The 25,152-nt window shown below is 36.2% G+C and overlaps 2 protein-coding genes and 1 long non-coding RNA gene across 3 annotated transcripts; all 3 read left to right on the top strand.

Moving 5' to 3' along the window:
- The first annotated feature begins 2,797 nt into the window (after positions 1 to 2,797).
- On the top strand, positions 2,798 to 10,419 carry LOC132050991 (auxin-responsive protein SAUR22-like). Its single transcript, XM_059442305.1, has 2 exons — positions 2,798 to 2,985; positions 10,023 to 10,419. The coding sequence occupies exons 1-2, from the start codon at positions 2,954 to 2,956 to the stop codon at positions 10,279 to 10,281; spliced, it is 291 nt and encodes a 96-aa protein (XP_059298288.1). The 5' UTR covers positions 2,798 to 2,953; the 3' UTR covers positions 10,282 to 10,419.
- Positions 4,910 to 6,871, top strand: LOC132050990 (uncharacterized). Its single transcript, XR_009413542.1, has 3 exons — positions 4,910 to 5,101; positions 5,462 to 5,519; positions 6,687 to 6,871. It is a non-coding gene; the product is annotated as an uncharacterized LOC132050990 (long non-coding RNA).
- A 3,051-nt stretch (positions 10,420 to 13,470) lies between the features above and the next one.
- On the top strand, positions 13,471 to 13,915 carry LOC132050989 (auxin-responsive protein SAUR21-like). The gene has a single exon (XM_059442304.1). It carries the CDS (start codon positions 13,551 to 13,553, stop codon positions 13,839 to 13,841), a length of 291 nt encoding a protein of 96 aa, XP_059298287.1. The 5' UTR covers positions 13,471 to 13,550; the 3' UTR covers positions 13,842 to 13,915.
- Positions 13,916 to 25,152: the final 11,237 nt, after the last annotated feature.

Below are 25,152 nucleotides of genomic sequence, written 5' to 3'. Positions count from 1 at the left end.
TATTAAAAATAGATACATATATATATATATATATATATATATATATATATATATATATATATATATATATATATATATATATATATATATATATATATATATATATATATATATATATATATATATACATATGTATGTATATATAGAACATGCATGAGAGTCAAATAAAAGCTACGACTCTATCGGAGTGACGTAAGGTCGGTAACCTCCGATTTATATTATGGAGCAATCATCATCGCTATATCTCACCTTGAAGGAACAATTATTATAAGGTGAGATCAACAACAATGAATAAAATCGACATAATCATGAAATAAGCTCAATAATCTCATAGAATCATTGATCTCACACCTTGAGACTTTTAATCATAAGATCATCATCATCATAACCCTCACAGAAAATATTCTCATGTTTGACATCATCATTATCATCGTAAAAACATGTTCATCGCTATTATCATAAGAGCTCACAGAATCATAAATCTCTGGTTTGGAAAATACGACATTTTGGAAAACATTTATGGATTATCGGGAAAAGAATCATGCCTTGGAGTCATAAACTTCTAACTTTAAAAAAAAATAAAAAAATTATGGAAACATTTATGAAATCGTACCATAGGAATCATGCCTTTGAAAGAAAGGGACGAGCCTTAACATACCCTTGGAGCTTACTCTCCGACTTTCCAACTTGCTTCCTGTCGCGCGATTTATTTAGGATCGTTCGTCATCTCATAATCTTACTTCCGCTAATACCGTGATATCTCCAATACTTGCCTTACTCCCAAGCCACAAATTCACCGCAACACAATATTATAATCGTAACTATACACCGGCGGAACCCGAATCCGGAGATTTTTACTTAACTCGCGTTGAAATTTAATGGAGGGAAGTTTGGAAAACTCTTTAGAATTTTTGGAATTTTTTTTTTTGGTGGTTTCTTGGCTGAAAATGAGGGGTTAAACCCCTTTATATAGCTGTTCCAAAGTCGGCATTTATGCTGCATCATTTCACCACCTTACCGTAGCAAGATCTTGTTCATCCATGTGGAAATTATTTTGAGACCTAAAACTTTTATACATCGATCTCTTTATTTGGATACTTGGATATGTCCAAAACTCCATACCGTATAACTTATTCAACATCCCAAACTTAGCAAAGCTTATTTTATTTTTTTCCGATTCGTTTTTTAACCTCCAACCTTGGCACTTACTTATCACTTGTTGAACATAACATAAACACTTATAACTTCAAACATAATCCGTCCTTTGAGCTTATGTGACTAACCTATGATGCAACTTAACGCACGAAAATACGGGATGTAACAAGAGGGGTTCAAAATATAATAAAGTAAACATACGAAGAAGCCTAAGGGGCTTCAACATCTACTATATATACATAAAAATAATTTTAATATTGTAAAAATAGTGTTGTTTTTCCGCCGAGGGGGTTAACCCCCTCGGCTCTATGTGGCTCCGCTACTGCTCATAAGAGATAATTGTCCAAGATTATATAAGAAGAGTATAACTTTTTCCTTCAACCAATGCTTGCCAGCAATTGACTTTTAAATGATATTATATAATTGTGTATATAGTTTTTACTCTATAAGTGGATAAAATTAAAACTTTTGCTTAGTGAAAGCTAACTCTTTGTAAAATCTTGAGCATATATAATTGTCAATTACCATTCTTGAAAAACTCCAAGCCAGTACAGCCAAAATATTTTCTGAAGTAACAGAAGCCTATTTATAGTAAAATATAGATGTCAGATGGTGTTTTACTCCATTTCCAAAGGTGACGAATTTAGATATTTGCGTGAACTTACTCCTCTCATCAGTCATCACACGGTACTGTTATGAAAAAAAAAAAAATGGTACTGTTATGAAAGTTTTCATTGTACGATCATCTGTTCCCGAGGCATCTGCATTAATAGTAGAATTTATGCATGCCATGATGTAATAACGGAGCCCTTTAGTAGGCACTTAGATTGAAGTCAGAAAAGAAGTATTTGGTAGTTGTCAAAGTTATACTTGAACATAAATTTTAACTGAAAAAAAAAAAAAAGTTATATTGTAAGTGAAAGCTATTATTTCTCAATGAAGTGAGGAGAATCATAAGGTGTCAGGTTGAAATCTCAGTGGAGACAAAAACACCAGGCAATTTCTTTTTATCTGTCTAAGCCTTGGTGTACAAACATTACTAGAAACAAAGGTTTTTTCCACCGACATTCAGTGGGAAATTTGTGCTATAAAACATGGTTTTTCCGCCTCAAACCCACCGAACCAGCTCATTGGGAAAACGCGTGGTGGGAAACAGGTTCCCATTGAAACGCTGAGAAACTTCTGAATTTTCTATGTGAAAACACTACTATTTAGATTTTCTCCACCGACATTCAGTGGAAAATAACCGCTGCACATTTTTCAGTGGGAAAATAGAGATTTTTTAGTAGTGAAAGTTACTTGGTACCTATTGCTGGGGGAGGTGACAGGTATCCCCTGAAATTAACCTAGATCGAATTGGAAGGTGGCAGATATATTGTGGAATTAGTCGAGGTGCGCGTTAGCTGACCCGACACCAATATCACTTGAAATGCTCTTTAGATAATTTTTTCTGACATTTTACCAATATTTCAGATACTGAAGTTCAGTATTTATAAGTACCAAAATATTGTTTTTGGCCAAAACGGGGTTTGCCACTTCACCCTGATGCATGCACATGGAACTAAGGATAGTACATTTTTGATTGAGCTATATTACCATACCCATGTGAAGTAGCCCAGAACATGACCCATTGCCCATAACAACAGCTGACATGGGGTGGCAATACATTTGCAAAACAGCTATATAAATTTAAACTCTCCAGTGCAAAATTCATAACAAGTTCCAGATCAATAACCAATCTTTATATCAACTAAGATCCCTCCAAACATTACGACTTACATATCAAGAAATTAAAATCATGGGATTTCGTTTGTTACCGATGATTTCCAGATGGAGCATTAATTATAAGCTTAAACGTGCATACAAAGTTTTTGTAATCCAGTGGCAATCGGTTTGTCTATATAAATCGAAAGTCGAGTAATCTGAACCAAAGCTCAAAATAAATCAAGTTGAAACCCAGGATAATGTAACAATCAGTTTGTCCATATAAACTGGAAGATGAATAATCCGAATGGAGATTCAAATTAAATCAAGTCAAAGCCCAAAAATAGTGTGACAATCGGTTTGGCTATGCAAACCGAAAGACGAGTAACCCGAATCAAAACTCCAAATAAATCAAGTCCGAAGCCAACATAATGTGGTAATTGGGTTGTCTATTAATCGGTTGATGATTAACTCGAACCGAAGCTAAAAAAAGAAAAGTCAAATCGAAGCTCAAAATATTGTGGCACCCGGAACCTTAAAATTCAAGATCCGCCTCTGATAATTCTTACTTGATTCAGCATAGTAAAAGGTCCAGCATCCAAGACTATTTTTTTTTATTAGTACAATAATCTCTAGATCCACAATCTAGTCTTGATTTTGTACTTAAATACAGTCTTATGATAAATACAGTCTTATGACTCCTATCATTATCTTCTTTTCTTATCTTTGTTGTTTTGATGCAAAGTCTTGTAACAAGAGTAGAACAAATAAGAATAAAGTTTTTCCACTAAATAACAGGATGGCAATCTTGCATTCATATGTTAGGGCAAATTTCAGAAAATATCATCACTAACGACCAGTTAGAAAAATGTCCTTACTTCTTTGGCCGTTTAGGGCATCTCAATTGTGAAGTTATATCTCAGATTCTAATTGAGATGTATGAATGTTCACTACATTAATTACTCCCTCCGTCCCAATTTAAGTGATATAGTTTGGTTGGACACGGAGTTTAAGAAATAAAGAAAGAATTTTGAATCTTGTGATCTAAAATAAACCAAAGATATTTGTGTGGTTATAGATCATTTCGTTAAGCATAAAAAGTTAAGTATAAAGTTAAATTGTTGCCAAATAAGGAAATGTATCATTCTTTTTGGGACAAATTAAAAAAGAAAGTGTATCACATAAATTGAGACAGAGGAAGTATATTAAAATAAACATTACTAATTATTTACCTTAAATAATTAAGACAGATTTTCTTTAAAATTGTTTTTATGCATAATTTCTTTCAGCAGTCAATCAGAGTCTCTTTGGCTTTTCTCATAAAAAAATTCATGCCAACTTGAAGTCATGTTAAGATGTTTATTTAACTTTGGAAGATCTAGAATAATCTGTCAGTAGATATGTTACACCTCGGATTTTCGTACGTTAAAGTCGCATCATGAGTTATTCGATGTAAGTTCAAAAAAGAAATTATGTTGAGGATAAAAGGGATTGAGTTTATTAATAAAAATGGTTACAAGAGTCTATAAATAATATTAGTAAGTGGCGGAAGATTTGGAGGGTGAATGGATCAAAGAAGCATGAGTTTCGTCAAAAGTCGACAAGTTGGGAATACGATAACTTGTACTATTGGGTGAGATTAGGAGTGCTCCACATGCTAAGCAAGTAATGATATGAAGTATTTGAATTGTATAATGGTCTCTCGTTAAGTTTGGAAGTCAAACGAGTTGTAATACGAAAGTCGACAAAGGGCGTCGCAAGTTAAGTTTGTAAATTTCACTGAAATTTGGGTCAGATGTCTCGGAGCTTTTCTCTCAATATACTTGGAGTTACGGGGTTATCCACCTACCAAATTGAAGGTCCACGAGTTTAGGTTCCAGAGCATTTTACCGTTCGTCGATACGAAATCAGAATAGAGAGATATTCGCGTTTTCGTCCAAGGACGCAAATTCTTTGCGTGAACAGTGAACATAGTCGGTGGCTTTATCTTGCCCCTATATATATACATAGCCTTGGACGAAATTTCCTTCATTTCTTCACCATAAAAGGACTAGCAAACCCTAAGCAATATTCTCAAACCTTCTCCCATCAATCACAAACACTCCTAAAAGCAAATCAAAAAACTTCAACATGGAGAAAACCATGGCAATTATGGAATTGTGATTTCTTCGCTAATTTGCTTCTCGGATAAGAACTTCACCTTGAAGTAACTTAGAGTTTGGAGTGATTTTGATTATCTAAGGTATATTTTAACTTCCTTTTGATCTCTTTGAACTTCTACAAGTAATTAGACCTAGAAATTTGGTGAAAACCCCATAGAATAAGCTTTGACAATTCTTGTGAACTCTTATGGACTTGGCTTGATAGTTGGGCTGTTTTATGTGGTTTTAACATGTTGTTTGGAGCTGTGTTGATATGGATTGGATTGGATCGTATTGACGAGGAGGAGTAGAAAAGTAGAATTTGATAGCGTTTTACGAGGAAATTACGCTACAAAAAGGCCTATAAATTCATGCCCATGAGTTGCTCGATTAAATGTCTAAATGAAGATTTCTATAAGCTATGACCTTGGTTTTGATCTTGAATAATCTGTATTATGTAGGACATCATTCGTAAGACGTTCGAGGACTCGGGGAAATGTATATAACTCCATCGACGAGGTATGTAGGGCTTTCTATTCTCTTTGTGGCATGACTAGATTTCAAATGACCTTTCATTGAAAAGTTTTTCCGTTAACTTGGATCGATCACATTCCATGATAATTGAGCTGACACATACTCATCTATGACTTGTACCAAATTATGGTCCACATCTCCTTTTGGCTATCGATTAAAAGACTTTTCGTTCAACTTGTGTCGATTATGTCCCAAAATGGTTAAGCTTACCCTTTTCTCATGAATAGCTTGTATTGAAGTACCTTTCACATTTCGTATCTCTCTCGTTTATCAAATGAAGAATGATATTAATTATGGTACTCTTCACATCAAAGTTGAGTTGATTGTACTTCCTTTAATTGAGTTAATCCTTATCTTCTTGTCTATTGCTCCAAGGTGACGAACCTCTCGTTGGCACACTTTTTCCGATAAAAGTTGTGTCGATCATATTTCATAAGAGTTTGGCTAACTTTGGCTTCCTGAATAATCCATAACAAGATGTTTCCTTGTACTTTTACTTCTTTGGCCTAATGATCAAATAATGATAAACGTAGCGACAATAATGATAGTCGGAGGATAACGACGATAGGTCACTCCGACTCTTTCCATGATATTTCTTCTGAGGTCAGTCTTGCATTGCACTTATATATATATATATATATATATATATATATATATGTATTTATTTTCATTACCGAGCCGCGCTATAGTCGGCCGGGTAGGCACTTATATGTGCACCTAGACATGTTTCTTTCTTTACCGAGCCGTGTTGTAGGCGGCCGGGTAGGCATGTAGCTGTGCACCTAGATATATTTCTTTCTTTACCGAGCCGTGTTGTAGGCGGCCGGGTAGGCATGTAGCTGTGCATTGCCATTGATCAGTTGGGTAGAGATGATGTTATGATGATGAGCTCACCCCACAAAGGGATTTATTATTGTTATATGATACGATATATGCCTCCACAGTGAGGAATGATTTTACGGGCATGCATTTACATTTATGTCATGATTATGGTCGCCCTCAATGGCCTCGTTCAGAGTTTCAGGTTGTCTCTACATCTTTTCCCAAGTTATCTGTATCTCTTATGCTTATGTTATGTTTATGCTTACTGCCTTACATACTCGGTACATCTTTCGTACTGACGCATTTTGTGCGCTGTGATCATGCCCACAGGTACGGTAGACGGATTGTTGTACCTTTCTCAGTAGGATACCAAAGTTCAGCAGGGATGTTCGCACTCCATTCTCACAGGAGTTCTTTGGTCGAGTCATTAAATATGATGCATGCATATATACATAGAGAGTATGGCTATGGGTACGTTGGGGCCACTGTCCCGACCAGTTGATGCATATTAGTGCTCTTAGAGGCTTACAGACTATCAATCAGTGTACAGGTATTGTGTCGGGCTTCATTTGCCTTCGACTAGTTGTCTTTCTTGGTTGTGGCCTTGTTGGCTCTTGTTATGCATATATGTGTTGTTGGGCCTTTTCTGTTTGCAGGTTGTTATGATATACTTCTTACTATTGTTATTCAGCGGCCTTGTCGACCTATGATTCACGTTACAGAGTTTAGATATCACAGTTGGTTCGCTCGACCCTTCGGGTGCCGGGTCTTTGGGTGCCGGCCACACCCCCAAGGTTGGGGTGTGACAAGATAGAGAAAATAACTGAATAAAACTATCTAAACTAGCTCAACCACATACGGCAAATGAAGTTGGAAAAATAATATACAGCAGATTAACTGATTAAGCGATCACAAATCTCTGGACCATCTGAAGAAAATCTGTTTATTACTACTTTTATAGTAACCAAATCATTATTTACTAAATACAAGATTAGATACGTGAGATAACATGCACATGTGAACAGTTAAGAGAGAAGGCCCTGGAACGAAAATCTTGCGATAAATGATTGAATAATATTGAATATGCATATAGCAACCTGCACCAAATAGTACTCGGATAATCTAAGATGACCACAAGGTCACATGTTATTGTAGATCCAGGCAATGTGCTCTCGAGGAAGGAGGTAGAAAATTACATAACCGAATTGGAAGTGCAGTTATGGAGTCATGATAAACACCTAATTATTGATTATGACAACAGGATAATCAGTCTTGATTTAATCATTGAGGGTCAAAAGGGAGATACTGAGGGAAATTCTAGCCACGTAACCTATGAATGATGAAGTATTATTCAGGTACAATTACACCGTTAATTCAATACTGTAACACCTCTATCAACAAACTCTTTAACCTGGCATTTAACAACCATGTTACTAATTAATGTTACTAATTAATCTTACTTTCTGATCATAAGTCACGCCTCTTTACTGCAGTAATAATGTTATGGAATCCGCAAGTATAGTTTATATTTCTACATGATGTGCTATGCCGGATCCACGTCAGATGCTGTCAGATTTGATTAAAAGTTGCAGAGAGTTAAGGACTAGTCAACAATTCATTTGGTTGACCTTTTATCATAGAAAGTTGCAGAGAGTGACATAGCAATTATGCTTATATAAAGCTCACATCATAAATGAGCAGCAAGTGTTATTGCAAGTACAACGAACTGTTAGCACAAGCTGAGAAAAAATATTGTAGCAGAAAATAATGAACTATAAAGCAGATAAGAAACAATAAAAGAAATTGTAACTGAATCTATGTAGAAGTACACAGTTTGAGCTCAAAACTACGTGCCATTCCTGAAATAAAATGTTCCGGAAATTTTCTTCCATCTGATACTGCTACAAGTTGTGGATCGAACAGATTGCTATGACACAAAATGTAAAGAAATCTAGTCCATGCTTTGTTAGGGTGGATTTGGTCCTGCATTTTTCGGAACTATTAACAGATTATTAACACCCCCCACTAACCCTCTACACACTGAGACAGATTCAGGATATAAGTTTCATGAATTCAACATTTAAGATCTTAGTATTGAATCCATTGTCTCTTTAAAATTATGGGTTCATATCTACTATTTGTTGCAATATTCGAGAACTTACACATATAAATTTATGCTCTATGCCGAAAGTAGGGGGTTTAGATTAACGAGGTGTCGATATGATACATCCTCTGTCTATACACGCGTGCAAACTATAGAGATGTGCACATTACTCAACTAGGCAGGCAGAGACCACCTTTACTGCATCCATCTTGGAGTCTGTCTTGAACTAGCTGATGAAATTAAGCAAATACTCCTTCTGTCCCATAATGAGTGTCGCCTTAACCAAAAACACGCATAATAAGAAATCAATAATACAATGTGAAGTTTACTAAAGTACCCCTACATAATAAAAATAAATTACCTTTTCCTCTTGATTAGAGCATGTATGAATAGTAGTCCTTTTGACATTGAGAATCCAATAATATCAAGTTACCATCTGACTTGTCCAATTATCATTTAGATGTTACTTTAACTTTTCAGTTTTTGTCTAAGGGTAGATTTGAAAAAAACTAGCCAATTTATGTCTTGATTTCCTAAGGTGACACTTAGTATGAGATAAATTTTTTTGGCTAAGGTGACACTTATTATGGAACAATTTTTTTTGGCTAAGGTGACACATATTATGGGACGTAGGAGTAGTTATTATTACTAAAAGTGGAAATAACGGCTTTATGTTGCCAAATCACATGCATGTGTGCAGTTAGTACAAAAATTTATGCAGACCAGAAACCTTGAAAGCAGTCAATTTGACATTGAAACCATCCAGCAAATTGCAGCATAGCAATATCCCGAGAATGACTTCGCAAACATGTGTATCTCTAAGTATGCAGACTTCAAGGAACTAAACATAAAGGAAAAGAATATACAATAGTAGGAAGAAACATTTAATAAGAACAAAACATGTCCAAAGTAATTATTTATGAGCTTTGATGGACACCTCTATGAATTGAAGCTAAAAGTCTACTGTTAAATCTGATTTTTATGTCTTCAAACATGTAAACTTATGTACAAGGTTGGACTACAAATATAACTCTTTGTAAATTCTTGAGCGTATATATCTTTCTTCAGAAACCCCTAAGCCTGTACATGAAAAAAGTCTTAAGAAGTAGTAACAGAACCCTATTTATAGTGAAGTATGGAGGTCACATGTTATTCGACACCATTTCCAGAGGTTCTGCGTGGTAATTTTGATATTCGCATCCTTAATTATCACATAGTCCTGTTATGAAAATCGTTGTACGACTAGCTATTCCCGAGGAATCAGCACTAGAATTAATGCAGGCCATAATCAATAACTTGATTGCAATCCTAGCAACTTGATCACTTCACACTGATGCATTTACGGGGTATTCAATATATTGCATATTTTATTGAACTTTATGACCAAAGCCATGTGACACAGCAGCTATATAAATATAAGCTATTCCTGTGCAAACTTCAGGGCAAGATCCAGAACAAACACCAAGATTTTTCAATCTAAAAATTTCCTAGTTCAATCTAAATTCAACCAATATCTACATATCAAGAAGACATGGTTATCGTTTGTTACTTATGATTTCTGGTGCCAAGCAAATCTACAAACTGCAGTCTGCTCTTACAAGAAATCATTCAGATGTTCCAAAAGGACATTTTGCAGTTTATGTTGGAGAAATAGAGAAGAAACGTTATGTGGTGCCCATAACATACCTGAATCATCCTTCTTTTCAGAACTTGTTAAGGAAAGCAGAAGAAGAGTTTGGATTTCATCATCCAATGGGTGGTCTAACAATACCTTGCAATGAGGATGACTTTTTCTTTGTGACTTCTCGATTGAGTTTATGAAATGAAGAACCGTGAAATAGCATTCTAGACATCAGATTTTGAGCTTAGGATTTTCAGTGTTAGGTTCTCATCTTGCTAGGCAAGAGTTGTAAACTTATGTACAAAGTTTTCAAGAAAAGTATACAAATGAAATCTATACAACTGTTTGTTGTCTGTTTAAAGTGGATAACCAAATTCTTTATCTGTGAAATGATCATGTATTCTTCTGTACTACGACTGCAGTGCCCAGAGAGCTTGGGTGCACCTCCATTAATCCACAGATGTTTCAATTGGGTTAATAAATCAATCACAATAAAAGGCTAAATTCTAGGTTGTTACGTCAATAACTCAAACATACCTTGGGGATGAACAGACCAAGTTTTTTTCTCTGCTTAACAGGAAAATCTACTGTTAGAAGTCAGAGGGAGAGAATAGATTGATGAAAGACTTCTTAGAAGATGAAAAGTTCTTCTTGCCACATGCTACACAGGGTCAAGATAATGAATAAGATAAAAATTGTGTTGAAGTGTGTGACAATCTCATTAAAAGTTTAAGTTGTCACTGGGAGCATACATTTTGTTATTTAATCATACTCAACATTCCTGATTATTTTTTTGATGGTCAAACACGTGGAAATTCCTATATTGATAGTGAGTGACAGTGAAATTCGATCCCACGACTTCTGCCTCCTCTGATATCATGTTGAAGTGTGTCACTTTCTCATTTAAAAGCTTAAACTGTTAAAGAAACCACACTTTCCTTACTTGATTATATTGTCAACAAAAACAAATAGATCTCTAGATCTTGGACTGTGAGCTCGAACCAGCATAAAAAGTTCTAGTAATACTAAAAGCTAGTGTTGAAAATAACCACAGTTCATTAAGAATTTTTAGTTAGAATAAACCTAGTCGGAAAAACGCACCCGGTGATATTTTTTTTTGTCAAAATCATCATCCCGGAATCTTAAGAAATGCAACCTAGGAATCAGTTTCCGATCAATTTAATAGTCGTTTGATATGAATCTTTATATCGCGGATTTTATATGTGCATTTCACATGGCAACTAGAAGTAATTATGTTAGGATGATTATTTAATCTGTAGAAAATCTCGATTGATCTGTCAGTAAATGAAGAAATAAGGGGAATACCAATAGTTAAACTAGCTCAATCTCTAAAGCAGATTTCAGCATCAAAATCTGATGCTGTATCTTAATACAAGCCAGAGCAAATCTGTATATTACTTTTCTAGCACAATGCAAATGTTTATCACTAAATACAAGATTAAATGCATGAATTTAATGACATATCTTCCAAGTTACACGTCAGTTAACTAAAATGCGACGGTACTGACAAACTTGCTACTGATGATTGGATACTGGAGCATATGCCAACCTGCAATAAAATAGTGACAGGATAATCTATGATGATATCATAAATCACAATTCACATGTAGTTGTACCTATAGGACATGTACTCTTCAGACGAAAAGTAGAAAAGGACAAAACTCAAATTGGTAGGGCAGATATGTCAGGATGGGCAAAAACTCTTGGGCCTAGATATGCTTAAAAACGTTGTGGAAGGTCAGAATTGCAGTCAACACATTATTGTACCTGGCATTTAACAACTATGTTACTAATTAATCTTACTTTCTGATGATAAATCATGCCTCTTTGCTGCAGTAACATTGTTACAGAATTCATCAAGTATAGTTTAATATTTCTATTTGATGGGCTATGCCTGATTCAGGTCAGATGTTGTATGTCTGATTTGATTATAAGTTGCAGAGAGTTAAGGATCAACAATTCATTTGGTTGTCCTTCTATGATTGAAAGTTGCAGAGAGTGATAGCAATTATACTTATATAAACCTCACATCGTAAATGAGCACCAACGGCTACAGCAAGTACAATGAACTGTTAGCACAAGCTGAGAAAAAAATAATACTTGCATTGAAAAGATAAAATAATAAACTATTAAACAGATAAGAAACAATATAAAAAATAGTAACTGAATCGACGCAGAAGTACACAGTTTGAGCTCGAAACTATGTGCTATTCCTGAAATATAATGTTCCAGAAATTTTCTTCCATCTGATAATGCTACAAGTTGGGAATCGAACGGAGTGTTCTGACAAATAATGTAAACAAATCTAGTCATGCTTTGTTAGGGTGACTATGGACCTGCAATATTTGGAACTACTAAACAGATTTAGTTCACTACACATGCGTGCAAACTATAGAGATGTGCGCATTACTCAACTAGTCCAACCAATCCCTCTACACGCGTGGGTAGGCAGAGACCACTATTTTTGCATTCATCTTGGAGGCTGTCTTGAACTAACTGATGCAATTATGCAAATAGTTATTATTACTAAAAGTGGAAATAACGGCTGTATGTTGCCAAACCATATGCATGTGTGCATTTAGCACAAAAATTCATGCGGATTGGAAACCTTGAAAGCTGTCATTTTGACAATGAAACCATGCAGCAAATTGCATCGAAGCCAAATCCTGAGAATGACTTTCACAAACATGTATATTTCTAAGGTATGCAGACATCAAAGAGATAAACGTAAAGGAAAAGAAAGTACAATAGATGGAAGCAAAATTTTATTAAGAGCAAAACATGTCCAAAGTAATCTATGAGCTTTGATAGCCACCTCTATGAATTGAAGCTTAATTAAAAATCTACTGTTAAATCTGATTTTAACGTTTTCAAACGTGTAAACTTATCATTCTCAAAATCCTAGGCAAGTGTTTATGGTTGCACTGTAAAATCTAACTTTTTGTAAATTCTTGAGCATAAATTACTTTTCATCGGATACCCCAAGCAAGTGCATCAAAAAAGTCTTAAGAAGTATCAGAAGCCTATTTATAGTGAATTATGGAGGTCACATGTTGTTTGACACCATTTCCAGATGTAACTTTGATATTCGTGTCCTCAATTATCACATAGTACTGTTATGAAATCATTGTACGACTATCTATTCCCGAGGCATCAGCACTAGAATTGATGCAGGCCATAATGCAATAACTTCACTGGACTCCTAGCAACTTGATCACTTCACACTGATGCATTTACAGGGTATTCAATATATTGCATTTTGTTATCGAACTTTATGACCAAAGCCATGTCAAATATTGGGTGGCAAGGTATGCTAGAAGCTATATAAATATAACCTATTCCTGTGCAAACTTCAGGGAAAGATCCAGATTAAACACCAAGATTTTCAATCTAAAAAAGTCCTAGTTCATTAATCTAAATTCCACCAATATTTACATATCAAGAAGTCATGGGGATTCGTTTGTTACCTATGATTTCCGGTGCCAAGCAAATTTACAAACTGCAGTCTGCTCTTACAAGAAATCATTCAGATGTTCCAAAAGGACATTTTGCAGTTTATGTTGGAGAAATAAAGAAGAAACGATATATGGTGCCCATAAAATACCTGAATCATCCTTCTTTCCAGAACTTGTTAAGGAAAGCAGAAGAAGTGTTTGGATTTCACCATCCAATGGGCAGCCTAACATTACCTTGCAACGAGGATGACTTTTTCTATGTGACTTCTCGATTGAGTTTATGAAATGAAGAACCATGATATAGTGTTCTAGACATCAGATTTTGATCTTAGAATTTTTAGTTTTAGTTTTTCATCTTCCTAGGCAGGAGTTGTAAACTTATGTACAAAGTTTTCAAGCAAAGTATACAAATGAATCTTTACAACTGTTTGTTGTGTGTTCAAAATGGATAGCCAAATTTATTATCTGTGAAATGATCATGTATTCTTTTGTATTACGACCACAACGCCCAGAGAGCTTGTGTACACCTCCACTATTTCACGGAGGTTTCAAACTTTCAATTGGTTTAGTAAATCAATAAAAATAAAAGGCTAAATTCTAGTTTGCTACTTCAATAGCTCCATCCTTTGCGATGAATAGATCAATTTTTTTCTTCTCTCTGCTTTCCAGAATAGTTACCGTTAGAAGTCCGAGGGATATAATAGATTGATGAAAGACTTTTTAAGATGAAAAGTTCTTATTTTCATATTCTACATGTGGTTAAGGTAGTAAATAAGATAGAAACAGATAGATCCTAAGATCAAGGATTACTAGCTCAAACCAGCATAAAAGGTTTGTGAAGTTGAGAAGATATTTAAGTCAATTCCTACTCTAAATGTGACACCCCAACCTTGGGGCGTGACCGGCACCGCACCCAAGGGCCGAGAGCGAACCAACGTGATATCTAAACTCTATAACGTGAATAATAGGCCGACGAGGCCATTCGAATAACAATAGTAAGAAGTATATCATAACAACGCAAGCGTAAAAGGCCCAACAACACATATATGCATAACTAGGGCCGACAAGGCCACAACCAAGAAAGACAACCCAATGGTCGGCAAGAAGGCCAAACACAATACTCTCGTACACCGACCGATAGTCCCAAGTTCCTCAAGAGCACTACTATGCATCATTTGGTTGGGACGGTGGGACAATCGACGTAGCCATAGCCATACTCATAATATATATATATACACATGCATGCATCCTATTTGATGACTCTGACCAGCAACTCCGGAGAATGGAGTGCAAACGTCCCTTCTGAACTCTGGTATCTTACTGAGAAAGGTACACCAATCTGTCTACCGTACCTGTGGGCATGATCACAGTGCACAAAATGCATCAGTACGAAATATGTACCGAGTATGTAAGGCGGTAAATGTAAACATAACATAAGCATAAGAGATACGGATAATCATGGGAAGAGATCTGAGACAACCTCGAAACTCGAACGAGGCCACCGAGCGGCGACCATAACCATGACATAAATGTAAATGCATGCTCGTAAAATCATTCCTCACTGTGGAGGCATATATCATATCATATAACAATAATAAATCCCTCTGTGGGTTGAGCTCATCATCATAACATCGTCTCTGCCCAATTGATCAGTGGCAATGCACTACGTGCCTACGCCGCCTACAACACGGCCATTAAAGAAAGAAACATGTCAAGGTGCACATATAAGTGCCTACCCGGCCGACTATAGCGGCTCAGTAATGAAAATAAATACATATATATAAGTGTAATGCAAGACTGACCTCAAAAGAGATATAATAAAAAGAGTCGGAGTGACCTATCGTCGTTAGCCTCCGACTATCGTTATTGTCGCTACATCCTTTACCTTTCAATTCAAAAGACAACCATATGGAGAACATGTAAGATACTTGGTATGAGTTACACATGAAATAGAGTTCAACTCATTTGGATAGTATATGATCAATCCAAGTTTAGCGGAACATTCCAATTCTAAGTAATAAAAGAGATATGTAAGCATGAAAAGCGTTTGATGCAATCATATATGAAATAAAGATTAGTCCATCACAAGGAAGCGTATTCATCTCATGTTTAGTGTAAACTTATATCTATTGAAGGTACGTCATCTTTAAGTGATGGACAAGAAACATAAGGATGCCAGAATACACTTTAATACAAGCTATTTCGAAGAAAAGGTAAGCTTAACCAATTCGAGATACACCCGACTCAAGTTTTACGAAAACGTTTCAATCGATAACCAAAGAAACATGGAAATATGGACAGCACTTGAATATAAGTCATTTATGAAGTAGAGGGTTGCTCAAGTAAAAGAATATGATCGACTTATGTCTTCACGAAATGAATGTATCAATGAAATGTTCGTCGAGGTCTAGTCATGCCACAAAAGAGAAGAGAAATCCCTACATACCTCGTCGATGGAGTTATATATGTTTCCCGAGTCCTCGAACGCCTTACGAATGATTTCCTACATAATACAGACTATTCAAGATCAAAACCAAGGTCATAGCTTATAGAAATCTTCATTTAGACATTTAATCGAGCAACCTCATGAAAATCACTTCAAACTCCAAGGCATGCACGACCCAAATCATGGATCATGCGGGCACCCACACTAACCCTCCATGAAAGGTGGGCGAACCCTTCAGATAACTACCTTAATTTGATACAACATGCGGAATAAATACTTTTATTATAAGAAATTCCCAAAATCTGGTCTAGACTCATACAAGAGCTTCTAAGAAGTTTACAATTTGAATAGATAATAGACTCAAACCGGATACGACTTCTGTTTAAGGATAGAGAACAATGTAAATCTAAGGAGAGACTCGGGTTGCAATAGCTCACCCAAACGTCTTTGACGAATGCCTCGAAACGGTCGTGAGACTCCGAACATCACCGGAAAATAACTCTACACTCCAGAAGGAGTGTAGCAAGAGTAGTATGAGCACAACACTAGGCTCGTAGGTATCATAGGCCGACAATGGTTAGTTCACGCATATAAACAAGAAGCAACTAACAAGTAAGCGAGATAAGTAATCAAACACAAATCACACATCTAGCACACGAGAAAGTCTTGCATTAACGATAGTCACGGGGATCTCAATATCTCGATTATAAGCCTAGGGAGAATTCTATAAACCTCGATTCCATCCAACCTTTAAAATAAATACTCACAAACAACAACTCGCAATTCACAAATCAAGAATCAATCGAGAATGTGCCATGCAATGACATGAATGACCATTCAAATGGAGTGCTATGCAATGCAATGTCGTGCTATGTAAATGTTATGCAATGCAAGAGTCACCTCTCACACTCCACTCCCGTACACACATGCTATGGCAATGCCTCATAGTCATGACCCATGGGGGACCCGCGAAGTCCATGTACCACTCGCTCCGAATATAACCTCGGATCACGAGCACACTCTCACGATCCCGGCAAAGACCTCGGGCATCGGACACTCCATCGTTCCCGCAAGAAACCTCGGGCAACAAACACTCACAATCTCCCAAGAAAACCTCGGAGTCTCTCTCGTCACTCTCAATCTCCGCAGAAACCCTGAGTCTCTCGTCACTCTCAATCTCTCAATCTCAAGAAAACCTCTGAGTCTCTCAATCACTCTCCTCACCATTATAACAACATAAGAGTAATATGAAAGCATGTCATGCATGATATCGATCTCAATTATATCACCAATATGCAATAAACAAGTACAAGTCATATTATTGCCCACGGCTCAATCATCAATATTACCCTTCCCTTTCATAAGGTGAGGGAGCTAGTATGTGATAAAGATACAACTAGGTGATAATTACATCACATAGCACATAGAATATGGGATGCATGCCTCGCATGGAATCAACCTCAATAATCACCGCAATCATAGGTTCCATAGATTCATACTAGGAATTGCAATTCAATATTCAATTCTCGCAATAACCTTCCTCTTCCATATGACCAGTGGGAGAACAAGAGAGAGAGAATTATATCAAATACATGAAATCACAATACAATGACAAGCTCACATAACAATATCGTAATAATGGCGACGAGCCCACATAACAAGATCACAATAATGGCGACAAGCCCACATACACATAGCCGGCAATACCAACCTAGATGGAATTTACCTCCACACCATGCCCGAAGGCCTATCATACTTTCCCCGTCAATCACTACTATTTACATACGTTTCGCTAACCGGAGTCTAGACATAAAGTAAACCGTAACCTACCTCAATGCCGAGCGGTTGTCACGAACTTTCACGCCAAAGCTTTTTCCTTCGAAGTGCTTCCGAACGACAAGGTCTCTAGCGCTTATTCGTCACACAATATGTCTACGCCGCCCAATAATACTTCAACCTTTATTAAAATATCACAGCTATGATTAGTTTACGAGGGAATTCGATACGTATTTTGACACTTACAATCCCTTTCTAACATTTAAGCGACGCTTCGTTCGCATTTAAACCAACTAGTGCTACAATCTAATATTGCTAGTCATTCTTTCATGTATCAATCCAAACTTGTTTAAACATGATTTAAGGGACTTTGGACAGTCCATACATCATTCAAAACTCGTCCCATACTCATGGCCAAACAAAGACACACAACATTACCATTTTCACTTCGGAATTTTCCAACTTCAACTACAATGATAACAACACGTTTACAACATTATTTATATGATTATTGGAACTGTTTCAGCATCATATTTATTTTTATAACAACCCACAAACCATTTCAATTTCAACTTGAATCATTAAACTTCACTTTCACTACACGTTCATAGCAACAATCAACATTCAACATTCACTAATTTGCTTCTAACCTTAAAACAGTCCTTTGTTTTGGACTGCTTGCGTACTTCAATTTGATTTGTTTCTTTAACACCTCAATTCACATATTCAACATACATACAATATACCACAATGTCCATGACAACAACAATTCAAATGTGACACAAAACAGTCCTAAATCTCCCAAATCAGCCCTCACACGGCTTCAACACAACCACATACAAAATTCCATAACTTTCATCCTTTATACACACTACCATATTCAAACCATTCTTAATACATGTACAAGAAATTTAAACATGACTTCACATAAGCCTATCATACACGGCTAACTTTAAGTTTCAACAACAACATTCAATATCAACATACGCACCATTTTATACATATTCACAATCTTTGTTCATCCAACTCATTCATCAACAATTCATGAAAAAGAAATGACCAATTCTTACCTTGAATACTTGGCTCTCAATTTCTGTCTTAAATTCTTATACTTATTCTTGCTTCTCTACATCCTTCTCATTCAAATTCTATTGAACAACAAAAATGAAATTCTTTTGTGTTTTGTGTTTTGTTTTTCCACCTTGGCCGTTCTTCTCTTTCAACAACTCTTCTTTTGGTTTGTTTATTACTTGCTTCTCCACCAACTACTACACATTATTATTGTATGTCTTCACTTTATAATTTTTGTTAGCAATAAAAACAGCTTTTCCTCTTTTGAAACCAAGCTCTAGGCCGACCTCTCTCTGGTGTTTTCTTCAACTTGTAAGTGTTGAAATGAGTTGTTAAAGTGGAGTAAAATAGATTTTTTTTGTATATATGTTTCCCCCATACTTTGGACATGTGTATCCCACTAACTTGGGTCAAGATTCTTTGACCATGGCACTCAATCTACACGGCTAGCTTTGTCCATTTAATGGATCGATTTTTAGTCCTCCCAATCCCACTTAATAATCAAATTATGATTACTTTACTCCCTCTTACTAATATAATCCACACTTGACATGTTACTCTTCCACCTTTCACGTGCAACTTTGCACTCCAAGGAATATGACTCATTATAATATGAACACATGCTACTACTAATTTAATTTACTTCATCCATGAGGTACTACCATAGTTGCTTCCATGTTTCCAATGCACATGGGCATGTCCCCTCAATTTACCCATTTAATAATCCAATCATGGTAAAATAAATCCCAATTTCCATTAATGCTTCTATACCAAACAAAATTTGTAGATAAATTGTGACTTGAAACGAAATCGGAAGTTAAAGTCTCTACTTTGTATCTTGAGATAGTCTTAATACTCAGCCCGACTTGAATCATCCATATCTCCTTACCCCGATATCATTTTGACGAGCTGTTTGTTGCGTTGCAAACTAGACTCGATGAACTTAATTTTAGGCTTTTGAAACACCTTAAAACTCCTCATATACTAGGAGATATGCCTCCTACAATATAGGCTAAAATCGGGTCCGAGATTTTACCGAAATTGTTCCGATTCATTTCGTTTAACTTCTAATCCTCTTCCAACCTCATGTAACCTCTTATACATACATATACACAGTCATTTACATCCATAACAATTCATATACATGTCTCGAAGGGTCCGTAGAATCACAATAACCATAAGTAGAACTCACAAAGCTTCGACGAAACTCCAATCGAAAAAGTATATTCCTATCTTTTGTCCATCTTCTATATCATTACTAATAATCTCAAATACTTTAAAAGGTCACTCACATTACCTCATATACATACTCATAACGCGATTTCAAATCCTTTAGGTTACCATGTCACCTCGAGATACTTAAGACAACCATATTTATAACGATATTCTTACTAACTCGATTAACTTTCCTTGAACCTTCTTAACTCATTCTTTCTTGTTTTAATACAAGTAGCACGGATTATTATGGAGTGTGACATTCTCCCCTCCTTTAGAACATTCGTCCTCGCATGTCAAATGAGGACTAAAACTCGTCAATTAAATAACCGAATCACCCGTTATCGCGGACTATAGACGCAAGATTTGACCACGAAAAGGGTGTTTTAGGAATATTATGCCTAAAAGTGCTAAACGACCAAACGGGTCGTTACATCGATACCAATTAAACAATCGCTCGTCCTCGAGCGACAAGAGAGAATGAACGCCGACGGTAACTAAAGAATCTTTAATAGGACAATGCGGGAAACCTCTACGGAATGCATCATAAACATTTCTCTCTCGCCTTACTAGCCGGAACTCCCTCTAACTTAGATAAAAGACCTAATTTTCATATTTCCAAATTCAAATTTTCCCCCATCCTCGGTTTTCGAATATAAGCACTGCTTTTGTCGAAATGTTCTAATCCTATATAACCAAACCTATGAACGTTATCGATAGGCCCCACAATTTTTCCTTAAAATCACACCAACCTTAGACTAAGACACAAACCTTGCCCACTCTGAACTGGTAAAGTATTCTGATTCCACTAACCCTTTCTTTCACCCTTCTTAATTTTTCTTCGTACCACGATTTCTTAGGAACACATCAAGACCAACCCGAAATCACATACTTACTTGTGGGAAAGACTCCTTGCTTTAGTGGAGCAACCTTAAGTGATCCCAACAAACCGATCCACTAATTTCCAACCAATTTTGATAACTCCAAATAAAATTCTTCTAGTGAGTGTATATATATATATATATATATATCATAGCATTAATCATGTGTTGCTCACCTGTGGACTCATTGCCCTTTTAAAGCAATGTGTACTTCTTGTCCCCCTTAAATATGAAAAACGTAGCCGACAATATATTTATTGCCAAATTAACTATAAATTAAAAAAAAAATAAAATTGTTATCATGGATAAATTTAGAATATATATTCTTTTGGGAACTTGTCCAACTAAAATGAACCACTCGTAATACTTTTTATGTTTATTCCTTTTTATGTATATAATAATACTCTCACAATAATTACATGCCACTAAAATATGCCACCAACATTTTGAAAGGAAAAGTCATATAATTGCTAAATTCCTTGTTTCCACGAGTGGAAGTATTATCATTAGCACTAATCCATTAACCAAATTATTTTTATCCTTTATCCCCACTACAATCCAACATTTATAACAAAAATGCCCAGCTGTTCCATCTCGTTTCTTGTGCCAACTAGATCCCTAAACTCTATTTTGATGCCTCCAACGAATTCCTTGTGAAATTTCACTCAAGTTAGGCTTTTGAATCATATATTTGACCTTATAATGATATAGATATGGTGGTTTCAAATTTTGGAAAGAATGCAGATTTTTTTAATACGAATTTCAAGTAGCAACTTCACAACTTTAAGCAAAATTACACCAGAAAAACCAGCAGTGAATTCCTTTAGTAAAATTGTCATATCTCCCTCATACGATGGCAAAACGCGAGGAGACTTGTTGCTACGGCTCCGAAATTACGATACGGATCTAACGATTCAATCGAAACACAAAACAAAGGTTGTTTGCTCATTATGGTACCCTTTTGCTCAAAACGATGTAGAACTAAAAAAACAAACATCATACAACCCGAACTACGTCACGAAACTCATCTAATCAAATCAAAGTTTGTGGACAAGTCCAAAATCATCATACGAACCTCGCTCGAACTCTTAAAACATCCAAACGGGATCATTTTGATCCGTATTTTTATCAAGGTGAACTCAAATTTAATGAATAATTCCCCTTTTCAACCAATACTCAAATCACACCGAACCTCTACGGAACCAAACCAACGACTCGACTAAGTCATAAATCACATTCTAGACTTAAACGAACTATCGTCCCACCATTTAGTACTGACTCATATAAATTTCAATTTCGGCCACGTTTACTCAAAAAGTCAACTTTCAAATAAATTCAACTTAGAACTTCAAAATTTCAAAACTTATATTTTGTTCTCGATTCTCATCCGATCTCCTCGGGAATGACACCACCAATCCCCATAAGCCATAAACATCAATATATATGTAATCAATAAATTTTGAATCCGAGTCTTATTTCGTTCCGTGACCATCTTTTCATCATAAAGAGGCATATTTAATGCTAAAACCATTTTAATTATCAAAAGCTAATTTCAAACGTATAACTCTAAAATTAGCTCCATCAATTTCTTAAAACTTATATAATAATATTTCAAATCCTTCACTGTCTTCAATCGCCAATCGTTAACACGTTTCCCCAAAATAAATAATTTATCCAAATAATTCAATTCCAAAATTTTCATAATGAAACCTTCTCCCAAAGTGAATCAATGATATCCGTTGACTGTATTCAAAATCAACGAGGTCAAAATAAATACTACCGGACTTTCTAGAATGGACGATACGTCAAAAAGATAATCGATTTTCAAACGACCGCAAGTCGCTCAAACCCGTTAATATTCTCATATTCTTTCGTCGAAGTACCCTTGCCAAAAATAATTAATGGAAATAATTCCCCTTTCTCCTTAGTTCATAAGTTCACTAACGTGATCACCGATCTCAAGTGAAAAAGTCTTTCACCATTAGTACTAGTCACAAAATCATCATTCGTTACCGTAAACGAATTCACAACCACTAATTATATTCCTTATCACAATACTAATCAAATTTAAGCAACTCCACATTTCATATGAATAACCAACCCTTACTTAACTATACCAAACCGTACACATCTAACTAACCGTGTATATATATATATATATATTTTTTTTTTTTTGTTACGCCTTTGTCACATCATCACAATAACACTCTTACCAAAATACCATAAGAACTCTTACTTTGCTATACGCTTCCCAAAACCGATCATATCATCGAACAAATCGCTCTTATTAAGCCATAAATGCATTTTTTTTTCCTCTTTCGAGAAAACCCAATACTATAAATATGGAGATTCTATGACCCTATGAATCGCCTCTCCCATCTCTTCAACCAACCTCACAATAACGAGCCTAACCACGACTCCACACAGCTGAAACCTTAGGTCATATCTAGAAACCGAACTTAGTCACGCATCTAAATTAGGACAACACAACTCGTATTGTACCACATGTCGAAACAACCGTTCGCGCAAGAATTTAAGGATGAGTTCCCATCATCCTAGGAGAAGGTAAAACAGAGAAGTTCGTATACCAATTGGGATCAACTAGATACCAATTTGAATGAAGTAGCACGAAATAATGAAAGAATCTGAAGTTTCCTAGATGTCCCATAGCCTCCCAATTATAAGTGTGGCGCGCAACACACCCATAAGTAGGACTCTACTAGACATTGCTCTTGTACTTATAGACCGGGTAACCTAAGCTCTGATACCAACTTTGTCACGACCCAAATCACGGATCATGCGGGCACCCACACTAACCCTCCCCGGTGGGCGAACCCTTCGATAACTACCTTAATTTGATACAACATGCGGAATAAATACTTTTATTATAAGAAATTCCCAAAATCGGTCTAGACTCATACAAGAGCTTCTAAGAAGTTTACAATTTGAATAGATAATAGACTAAACCGGATACGACTTCGTTTAAGGATAGAGAACAACGAAATCTAAGGAGAGACTCGGGGTTGCAATAGCTCACCCAAACGTCTTTGACGAATGCCTCGAAACGGTCGTGAGACTCCGAACATCACTCGAAAATAACTCTACACTCCTGAAATGAGTGTAGCAAGAGTAGTATGAGCACAACACTAGGCTCGTAGGTATCATAGGCCGACAATGGTTAGTTCACGCATATAAACAAGAAGCAACTAACAAGTAAGCGGATAAGTAATCAAACACGGTCACACATCTAGCACATGAGAAAGTCTTGCATTAACGATAGTCACAAGGGATCTCAATATCTCGATTATAAGCCTAGGGAGAATTCTATAAACCTCGATTCCATCCAACCTTTAAAATAAATACTCACAAACAACAACTCAAGAATTCACAAATCAAGAATCAATCGAGAGAATGTGCCATGCAATGATATGAATGACCATTCAAATGGAGTGCTATGCAATGCAATGTCGTGCTATGTAAATGTTATGCAATGCAAGTAGTCACCTCTCACACTCCACTCCCGTACACACATGCTATGGCAATGCCTCATAGTCATGACCCATGGGGGACCCGCGAAGTCCATGTACCACTCGCTCCGAATATAACCTCGGATCACGAGCACACTCTCACGATCCCGGCAAAGACCTCGGGCATCGGACACTCCATCGTTCCCGGCAAGAAACCTCGGGCAACAAACACTCACAATCTCCGGCAGAAACCTCGGAGTCTCTCTGTCACTCTCAATCTCCGGCAGAAACCTCGGAGTCTCTCTGTCACTCTCAATCTCCGGCCTCTCATCTCTAAGAAACCTCTGAGTCTCTCAATCACTCTCCTCACCATTATAACAACATAAGAGTAATATGAAAGCATGTCATGCATGATATCGATCTCAATTATATCACCAATATGCAATAAACAAGTACAAGTCATATTATTGCCCACGGCTCAATCATCAATATTACCCTTCCCTTTCATAAGGTGAGGGAGCTAGTATGTGATAAAGATACAACTAGGTGATAATTACATCACATAGCACATAGAATATGGGATGCATGCCTCGCATGGAATCAACCTCAATAATCACCGCAATCATAGGTTCCATAGATTCATACTAGGAATTGCAATTCAATATTCAATTCTCGTAATAACCTTCCTCTTCCATATGACCCGGTGGGAGAACAAGAGAGAGAATTATATCAAATACAT

This window comes from Lycium ferocissimum, chromosome 3, assembly GCF_029784015.1.
Source record: "Lycium ferocissimum isolate CSIRO_LF1 chromosome 3, AGI_CSIRO_Lferr_CH_V1, whole genome shotgun sequence".
Lineage (NCBI taxonomy): Eukaryota > Viridiplantae > Streptophyta > Magnoliopsida > Solanales > Solanaceae > Lycium > Lycium ferocissimum.
This window is presented reverse-complemented; position numbering and strand designations above follow the sequence as displayed.